This window comes from Scylla paramamosain, chromosome 2 (assembly GCF_035594125.1).
Source record: "Scylla paramamosain isolate STU-SP2022 chromosome 2, ASM3559412v1, whole genome shotgun sequence".
Taxonomy (NCBI): Eukaryota; Metazoa; Arthropoda; class Malacostraca; order Decapoda; family Portunidae; genus Scylla; species Scylla paramamosain.
In genome coordinates this window covers 27,479,530-27,489,316 of record NC_087152.1, presented here as the reverse complement: position 1 = coordinate 27,489,316, position 9,787 = coordinate 27,479,530, and the positions used below count along the sequence as shown (strand labels likewise).

Sequence of the window (9,787 nt, the reverse complement as noted above, 5' to 3'; positions counted from 1 at the left end):
CTGCACCATACTACACCACACCACACTGCACCACACCACACTACACTGGATCACACCACATCACACCACACTGAACCACACCACACCATAATGCACCAAACCACACTGTACCATATCACACTACACCACATTGTACCACACCACACCACAACAACACATCACTCTGTACCACACTATATCACGCAACACCACACAACACCACACCACTCTCCAGCACACTGCACCACACCACACTGCCCCACACCATACCATGCCCCTCCACACCACACCACACCACACCACACCACACAACACCACACCACACCACACTGTGTCACACCACATCACATCACACTACAGTACACCACGCTTCACCACATCACACCACACCACACCACACTGCACAACATCACACAACACCACAATGTACTGCACAAACCACACCACACTGAGACGTCTCCGCTAGTTTTTCTCACCTCCCCAGCTGTTGCCTGTACAAGGGCCTTATCCGTCCATGTACGGAGTATGCTTCACATGTCTGCGGGGGCTCCACTCATACCGCTTTTTTAGACAGGGTGAAATCAAAATCTTTTCGTCTCATCAAATTCTCTCCTCAACTAACTTTCTTCAGCCTCTCTGTCATCGCCGTAATGTTGCATCTCTAGCTGTCTTCTACCGCTATTTTCATGCTAACTGCTATTCTGTTCATGCTAACTGCATGCCTTCCCTCCTCCCGCGGTCTCGCTGCACAAGACTTTCTTCTTTCTCTCACCCTTATTCTGTCCACCTCTCTAATGCAAGAGTTAACCAGCATTCTCAATCATTCATCCCTTTCTCTGGTAGACTGAAACTCCCTGCCTGCTTCTGTATTTCCACCTTCCTATGACTTGAATTCCTTCAAGAGGGAGGTTTCAAGACACTTATCCTTCAATTTTTTTACTAAGACTTCGGACCCTATTCGGTAACTGGCATCTTAGTGAGATTTTTTTTTTTTATTTAAAAAAAAAAAATTTTTGTTGCCCTTGGCCAGTGTCCTTACTACATAAAAAAAAAAAAAAAAAATCACCACTTCACCAAACACTACACCACACACTAGTCAACCAGCAGCAGTGTATAGGATTACACAGGCCAACAACCACATCACACAGCACACCACACACCAGCCAGTCACCCAGCAGCAGTGTACAGGATAACACAAGCCAACAAGTGCATCACACACCACACTACCCTGCACACCACACACCAGCCAGTCACCCAGCAGCAGTGTACAAGATAACACAAGCCAACAAGTGCATCACACACCACATTACACAGCACACCACACACCAGCCAGTCACCCAGCAGCAGTGTACAAGATAACACAAGCCAACAAGTGCATCACACACCACACTACACTGCACACCACACACCAGCCAGTCACCCAGCAGCAACAGTGTTTTGGGATTACACAGGCCAACAAGCACATCACACACCACATCAACAGCCACAAATAGTGGATGGGATTACACAGTCCAGCAAGCACAGCACACACCACACTGTCGTGGTCCAAGATACTGTATGGATTTGGTACATAAAGGCTACTGGAAAACTCACAAAAATTTTCATATTTTAATTGGTAACTACTAATTATTTACATCTCTTACAAGTCAAAATATCCCACTGGCATTCATCCTCAATTCGTTTAAAGTTACTTGGTATCACTTTATATCTCTTCAACACATTCATTGATCAACGCAATCAGCATGCACGAACAAAGACAATACCAGGTTCATAAACACAACTAATATTCAGTCAGCACAATTAATGTTCAGTTAGAAAAACAAACGTGACATCTTCCTTCACTGGTGAACTAGCCTTCAGTTTTGCTATCCTCCACGACCTAGAGCAATTGGTGCAACATCCTACTCATATTCCTGACCGTCTTGGAGATACGCCCAACATTCTTGACCTCTTCCTGACCTCTAATCCTTCTGCTTATGCTGTTACCCTCTCTTCTCCATTGGGCTCTTCCAATCCCAATTTCATATCTTCTTCCTATCACTCCAATCGCTCCTCAGCATCCCCCTAAGCGGAGGTGCCACTGGCGTTTTGCCTCTGTTATTTGGGGGGACCTGAGGAGGTATTTTGTTGATTTTCCTTGGAATGACTACTGCTTCCATGACAAAGACCCGTCTTTGTGTGCTGAGCGCATATCAGAGGTGATAGTGTCTGGCACGGAGGTGTACATTCTTCATTCTTTTTCTCCACCTAATCCTTCCAAACCTTGGTTTAACACAGCTTGTTCTCTTGCTATACATGATAGAAAGGTGGCCAACAAAAGGTACTTTAGCCTTCCATCACCAGAATCACATGCACGTTATATTTCTGCTGGGAACCATGCCAAGTCTGTTCTCCAACTAGCCAAACACTCCTTCATTAATAGAAAGTGTCAAAATCTTTCAAGATTTAACTCCCTCGTGACTTCTGGCACCTAGCCAAAATCATCTCTAATAACTTTGTTTCTTCTTCTTTCCTTCGTTTATTTCAACCAGATGGCACCACTGCTATCACATCTGTGTCTAAAGCTGAACTCTTCGCTCAAACCTTTGCTAAAAACTGTACCTTGGATGACTTAGGGCTTGTTCCTCCCTCTCCTCCACCTCTCATGCTACCTATTGAAAATTCTTCACAATGATGTTTTCCATGCCCTCGCTGGCCTAAACCCTCGGAAGACTTATGGACCTGAAGGAATCCCTCCTATTGTTCCATGCTTACACCTTGCCTAGTCAAACTTTTTCAACTCTGTCTGTCACCATCAACCATTCCTTTTTGCTGGAAGTTTGCCTACATTCAGCCTGGTCCTAACAATGCTGACTGTTCTAATCCTTCAAACTACCGTCCTATTGCTTTAATTTCCTGTTCGTCTAAAGTTTTTTAATCTATCCTCAACAGGAAGATTCTTAAACATCTATCACTTCACAACCTTCTATCTAATCACCACTATTGGTTCCATTAAGGCCGCTCTATTGGTGATCTTCTGGCTTTCCTTTCTGAGTGTTGGTCATCCTCTTTGAGAGATTTTGGTGAAACTTTGGCTGTTGCCTTGGATGTATCAAAAGTTTTTGATAGAGTCTGGCACAAAGCTTTGATTTCTAAATTACCTTCCCACGGCTTCTATCCTTCTCTCTGTAACTTCATCTAAAGTTTCCTTTCTGACCGTTGTATTGCTGCTGTGGTAGACGGTCATCTCCTAAATCTATTAACAGTGGTGTTCCTCAGGGTTTTGTACTCTAACCCTCTCTCTTCCTATTATTTATCAATGATTTTCTAAACCAAACATCTTGTCCTATCCACTTCCATGCTGATGATACCACCCTCCACTTTTCCATGTCTTTTCATAGACATCCCACTCTTCAGGAAGTAAACAGTTCGTGCAAGGAAGCCACGGAATGCCTCACTTCTGATCTTTCTAAACTTTCTAATTGGAGCTGAGCAAACTTGGTATTGTTCAATGCCCGAAAAACTCAATTCCTCCATCTATCAACTCAACATAATCTCCCATATATATATATATATATATATATATATATATATATATATATATATATATATATATATATATATATATATATATATATATATATATATATATATATATATATATATTTTTTTTTTTTTTTTTTTGCAACTGAGAACAACACACCTTGGTTGAGGGTTCCTGCCTCTGTTTTGGTGGTCTTCTTTGAAGCTGCCTGCCTCTGTCTGGTCTTCCTTCACGCTGTTTGCCTCTCTGCTGCTTCCCTGGAATGTCAAATAAATCTTATAGCAATGAAAGCCGTGTCGGGGCAATAAGGCGCTGTAACACACACACACGCCAGGATGCTTGTTGTTGGTGTTGTGGGAGTGTGACAAGCCAAGGGTGGTGATAGTGTCGTGTGCTTCATGTGCCTCACGGCTTACAAACACTAATGTAGCTTGCACTCCTGTGACTTTGATCACCAGCTGCTGCTGGCGGCCCACTCACTGCTGTCAAGTGTACGATGACCTTGCTCCTCTTGATAATGGATACTGAGGCACTACTTCTACTACTACATCTACTAGAAGAGAGAGAGAGAGAGAGAGAGAGAGAGAGAGAGAGAGAGAGAGAGAAGAGAGAGAGAGAGAGAGAGACGAGAGACGAGAGAGAGAGAGAGAGAGAGAGAGAGAGAGAGGGGGCATATATTTCACACACTCCATCACCACATGTTCCACTGTTTCATCCTTTCCCATGTCACCATCTGGCACTCTCTCTCTCTCTCTCTCTCTCTCTCTCTCTCTCTCTCTCTCTCTCTCTCTCTCTCTCTCTCTCTCTCCAAAGTAGTCTTGCTCTCTCCTTCACGTGTTAATTATGTAATCCGTGGTGTTGTAGGGGTGAAACCTTTATCTGCACCGTACTTCTGAAGCGCGGAGGAGCGAGGTAGCTAGCTTGGTGTCTCTCTCTCTCTCTCTCTCTCTCTCTCTCTCAGCGGCGAGTTGCAGCGTAAGTATATAATACTGATACACATCTTAATTAAGGTGAAAACACAACCGTTATGAAGGAAACAAAGAGACACCGGTGATAGGCAGGATGGAAATTGTTATAATTGTTACTACCAAAGTACTACTTGTCATTCACTGCTTCATGTATTGGTTTATGTATTAGTTCATACTAGTTGATTTCGGAAGCTTCTCTCTGTATGGAGCCAGTTCAGCTCCAGCCGGCAAGCGGGTAGCCGCTCCTTAATACATTGTTACCCCTGGAGTCCATCTCTTACTACGTCTCAATCCTGCAGTTATTACATTGGCGACGAGGATGGGATCTATTGGCAAAGTAGAAGAATTTAACCAGGATGCCGAGGTGTGGACTCAATATGTGGAGCGGCTGGAGCATTTTTTTGAAGCCAACGACATTATTGAAGAGAAAAAAGAAATCTACTTTATTGGCTGTTTGTGGAGCAAGAACCTACGAAGTGATAAGGTCACTCTGCCTACCAGAGAAGCCAGCCGACAAGTCGTACAGTGACCTCAAAGTGCTGTTGGAGAATCACATGTGCCCGAAACCGTCAGTAATCATGAAGCGCTTCAAATTCAACTCACGATTCAAGCAACCAACTGAATCTGTGTCTTCTTACATTACTGACCTTCGGAAATTAGCGGAGCACTGTGCGTACGGAAACCAACTACCTGACATGTTACGAGATCGTCTGGTGTGTGGAATTGACGACCGAAAAATACAAGCAAGGTTGTTGGCAGATGGGAATTTGGACTTCAAGAAGGCAGAGGCAACTGCTCTGGCTATGGAGGCTGCGGCAAAAGACACTGAAGACCTACAACAGGCTGGGGAGTACCGCAGCAGTCAAGTGAACAAGATTCAGGAGAGGCGCGGGGAAGGAAGAAAAATTCAAGAGACACCGTGGGTGCGAACGAATCCTCGACCACAGTGCTACAGGTGTGGGGGTCCGCATGTGGCTCCTAGCTGTCATTTTGCACGTGCTACCTGTTTTAAATGTAAGAAAGTGGGACACTTGGCAAGGATGTGTCGAAATAAAGCAGACATGGAAAGGAAAATGCACAAGATTGAGGGTGAAGAGGAGGACGGTGAGACAACTGGGGAAGAATACACCATGTATACAGTGCGGGGGGCTCGTGAACCACCTGTGATTGTTCACCCAGAAGTTAACAAGGTGGCTATTCCCATGGAAGTGGATACTGGTGCTGCGGTGTCCATTATAAGTCAGAAAGTGTATGAAGAAAGCTGGAAGGATACGTGCAAGCCGGTGCTCGAGTATTCCGACGTAGTGTTACGCACCTACAGTGGAGACTTATTGAAAGTGATGGGGGAAGTGAATGTGGAGGTTAATTATAACAACCAGTCGAAAGTTCTGCCGTTGGTGGTAGTGGATGGAGACGGCCCGAGTTTGACGGGGAGAAACTGGTTGAAACAAATTAAGCTAGACTGGGCTGCAGTTTATAGTTGTCGGTCAGAGTGTGATAAGGTCATTCGCAGTTTTAGTAATGTTTTCAAAGAGGAGTTGGGTCTCATCAGAAACACAAAGGCGACCCTACATGTGGATAAGGAGGCACAACCCAAGTTTTTCAAAGCTCGCCCGTTGCCCTACGCCTTGAAAGACAAAGTGGAGCACGAGTTGGAACGGCTAGTTAACGATGGAGTAATTGAACCTGTGCAGTTCTCAGAGTGGGCGGCGCCAATAGTCCCGATAGTTAAGGGAGACAAATCCATACGTATTTGTGGGGACTACAAGATGACTGTGAACCGCGTGTCTAGAGTGGACAGTTACCCGATACCGAAGGTTGAGGATTTATTAGCAAATTTGTCAGGAGAGGAAGACTTTTTCAAAATTAGACCTGTCACATGCTTATTCACAACTACCACTGGAAGAGGAATCAAAAAAATATGTAACGATAAATACACATAAGGGGTTATTCGTATATAATCGCTTACCATACGGAGTCTCCTCGGCGCCAGGAATATTCCAGAGAGTTATGGAGAACTTACTGCAAGGTATCCCTCACGTGGTGGTGTACTTGGATGATGTATTAGTGACAGGGAAGACGGAAAGGGAACATCTGAGTAACCTGACAGAAGTTTTGAGGCGTATGGATGACGCGGGGGTGAAACTGAAGTTAAAGAAGTGTGTGTTTCAGGCACCAGAAGTAACATATTTAGGACATAAAATTAATGCGGAAGGGCTGCACCCGTCCGAGGACAAGGTTCAAGCTGTTATAAAGGCACCCACACCAAGCAACATCACTGAACTAAAGGCGTATTTGGGGCTTGTTAATTATTATGGCAGATACATTCCTAATCTTTCCACAGTATTTGCTCCCTTGTACAGATTACTGCAACGGGACGTGGAATGGCAATGGGGACCAGAACAGCAGCGTGCCCTTGCCACATCGAAACAACTGTTGGCGAGCTCCAAGGTGTTGGTGCATTATGACAGCAGCAAGCCCCTCCTGCTCACCTGTGACGCGTCACCATACGGATTGGGAGCAGTCCTTGCACACCGTTTGGAGTCTGGAGAGGAGAAACCGATTGCTTTCGCATCCCGATCCCTGAGCATAGCTGAACGCAAGTATGCTCAGGTAGAGAAAGAAGGTTTGGCAATAATATTTGGTGTTAAGAAATTTCATAATTACTTGTATGGCCGCCATTTTGAGATCATTTCAGACCATCAGCCACTTAAAAGTCTGTTTAATGAAACTCGCCCAGTGCCTGTGATGGCATCAAGTCGTATCCAACGCTGGGCGCTAACACTATCGGCGTATGAATACACTATCACCCACAAACCAGGGAAAAATATAGTACATGCTGATGGGTTGAGTCGCCTTCCTCTCCTGAATTCCCCAAGGTGACTCCAGTCCCCGGTGATGTGGTATGCGTGTTGGAGAGACTAGACCAGACACCCGTCACGTCGAGAGAGTTAAGGCAATGGACGGATAAGGACTCAACACTCTCGAAGGTAAGAGATCACATTCTGTACGGTTGGCCTGGACATATAGCAGAGGAAACACTTCAGCCTTTTTTTAGAAGGAGGCACGAATTAAGTGTCCAAGATGGAATAATTTTGTGGGGATCAAGAGTGGTGGTGCCTCAGATAGCTAGAAAAAATGTGTTGGCTGAGCTACATGCAACGCATCCAGGAGTCTCGCGCATGAAAGGTATTGCGCGTAGTCATGTGTGGTGGCCCAATATAGATAAAGATGTTGAGTCAACAGTACAACTATGTTCACAGTGCCAACAAGTGAGAAATCTTCCCCCAGACGCTCCTTTGCAGCCATGGGAGTGGCCACTAAAACCCTGGTCCAGGTTACATTTGGATTACGCTGGGCCGTTTATGGGTAAGATGTTCCTCGTCATCATAGATGCCCATTCCAAATGGATGGATGTTCACGCTACACAGTCAGCCACTTCATCTATAACTATTGAAAAGTTGCAAGTTACATTCGGGTCACAAGGACTACCTGACACGGTGGTAACAGATAATGGTACCAATTTTTGTAGCGAAGAGTTTGAAGCTTTCTTAAAACAAAATGGTATCATTCACATAAAGACATCTCCCTACCATCCAGCATCCAATGGGTTGGCGGAAAAGGCAGTTCAAATTTTTAAAAATTCTCTTAAAAGATTAACAGGAGGCTCATTGGAATCCAGAATTAGCAAGTTTCTGTTACGGTATCGAGTAACACCTCAGACTACCACAGGAGTTTCCCCTGCTGAGCTTTTAGTGGGAAGAAAATTAAAAACTTGTTTAGACTTACTGCATCCAGATGTCCAGGATAGAGTTATGAAGAAGCAAGAAATGCAAAAGTACTACCATGATCAGAAAGCGCGGCATAGGGAATTTAAAGTGGGAGAATTAGTTTATGTAGTAAACTTTTCTCCAGGGAAAAAATGGCTATCAGGCGTAATTGTCCAAAAATCCGGTCCTGTTTCTTTCAAGGTGCAGTTGCTAGATGGGAGGACTGTACGACGTCATCTCGACTATGTGAGGAGAAGAGTAAGCATAGAGGGCGAGACGGTTAACGCAGATGATGCCATACCACCTCCCATGGACCTCACAAATGGAGCAGGAATTCAGAAACATGGTTCGGCACCGGCAGGCAGCGTGTCGCCCCTAAAGGCAGGAGTTTCGAAGCAGTCCGGAGCACACAACAGCAACGCGCCGGATCAAATTCAAGAACGAGAGTTAACCTCAAGTCAAGAGTTCGAACCTGGATTGCCGCCACAACAGCAGCCGTTGGAGAGGGAAACACTGCGCCGTTCTGAGAGACTGCGCCAGAAGCCAGATCGTTTGCAGATAGCTTGGAAATAAAATGTTAGGTCTCTTGCTTCACTTGTGTTAACTATTTTAATTGTTGGAGTTTTGTATTACTTTTGCTAGTTTTAGTTACTATGTTTATTTTGTTTTTTTGTCTCGTGTTTGCGGGTTTTAGCGTTTCTTATAACTTGTATCGAATATTTTTTTTTCTAGTCTTTCTAATTGATAAGTTTTAGTATCTTCTGTATCTTTTTTAACATTTTGGTTGTAAACTTGATTTTATGGTTTCTAACCTGAGTTTTTTTTTAAAAAGGGAGGAGTGTTATAATTGTTACTACCAAAGTACTACTTGTCATTCACTGCTTCATGTATTGGTTTATGTATTAGTTCATACTAGTTGATTTCGGAAGCTTCTCTCTGTATGGAGCCAGTTCAGCTCCAGCCGGCAAGCGGGTAGCCGCTCCTTAATACATTGTTACCCCTGGAGTCCATCTCTTACTACGTCTCAATCCTGCAGTTATTACAGAAATATAGCAGTGTGTCCTGGCAACATTAAGTGTAGCACACTGGTGGTACAAGTGAGGACTGCTTACCCTGCCACAACACCCCACGCACGCCCAGGATGTGTGATACGTGACTGAGACGAGACGCGACGCGCTGAGCCACCCCCGCGTTGCCACTTGCCTCACTCAGCCACTGCCAGAAAGAAAACAACACATTTCAACTTTGAACTTCCCTGAGTTACATAATTATATAGGAAAGTTGAAAAGCGCTCAGCAAGGTGGCAGGCTGCAGCCGTTACCGGCACGCCATTTCACCACCAAAAGTAAATAGATAAGACCGTTGAGTTACAAGCTTTCATCACATCCTGTGTGTTTTGTTCAAAGCGGCGGCCGCCAGGAAACTCAACCACCACCCAGAAAAAACAGTTCTCTCACTCACTCTCACTCTCTCTCTCTCTCTCTCTCTCTCTCTCTCTCTCTCTCATAACATAAGAACATAAGAAATAAGGGAAGCTGCAAGAAGCG

General features: G+C 44.6%; 2 protein-coding genes and 1 long non-coding RNA gene across 6 annotated transcripts in view; 2 read left to right on the top strand and 1 right to left on the bottom strand.

The window, feature by feature from the left end:
* LOC135112580 (uncharacterized) overlaps window positions 1-9,571 on the bottom strand; it is an 83,907-nt gene extending 74,336 nt beyond the window's left edge. For 2 of the 4 annotated variants that reach the window (XM_064027053.1, XM_064027080.1), the window contains exons 1-2: window positions 9,353-9,571; window positions 3,662-3,759 (exon numbers count right to left, since the gene is read on the bottom strand). The gene's annotated coding sequence lies outside the window, so the exon portion shown is untranslated. Of the gene's footprint in view, window positions 1-3,661; window positions 3,760-3,982; window positions 4,099-4,392; window positions 4,567-9,352 lie in introns of those variants that run through there. The other 2 variants (XM_064027071.1, XM_064027062.1) reach the window with 2 other exon arrangements.
* Window positions 91-1,472, top strand: LOC135107392 (histidine-rich glycoprotein-like). The gene is made up of 2 exons (XM_064017212.1): window positions 91-434; window positions 1,226-1,472. The coding sequence occupies exons 1-2, from the start codon at window positions 91-93 to the stop codon at window positions 1,470-1,472; spliced, it is 591 nt and encodes a 196-aa protein (XP_063873282.1).
* LOC135112598 (uncharacterized) lies at window positions 5,906-8,653 on the top strand. Its single transcript, XR_010274479.1, has 2 exons — window positions 5,906-7,839; window positions 8,442-8,653. It is a non-coding gene; the product is annotated as an uncharacterized LOC135112598 (long non-coding RNA).
* Window positions 9,572-9,787: the final 216 nt, after the last annotated feature.

Bases quoted from the DNA above. Each gene is read 5' to 3' on its own strand.
- LOC135107392 (XM_064017212.1), top strand. From the start codon at position 91: ATGCACCAAACCACACTGTACCATATCACACTACACCACATTGTACCA. The intron at 435-1,225 runs GTCTCCGCTAGT...ACCACACACCAG, and splicing joins AAACCACACCACACTGAGAC to CCAGTCACCCAGCAGCAGTG.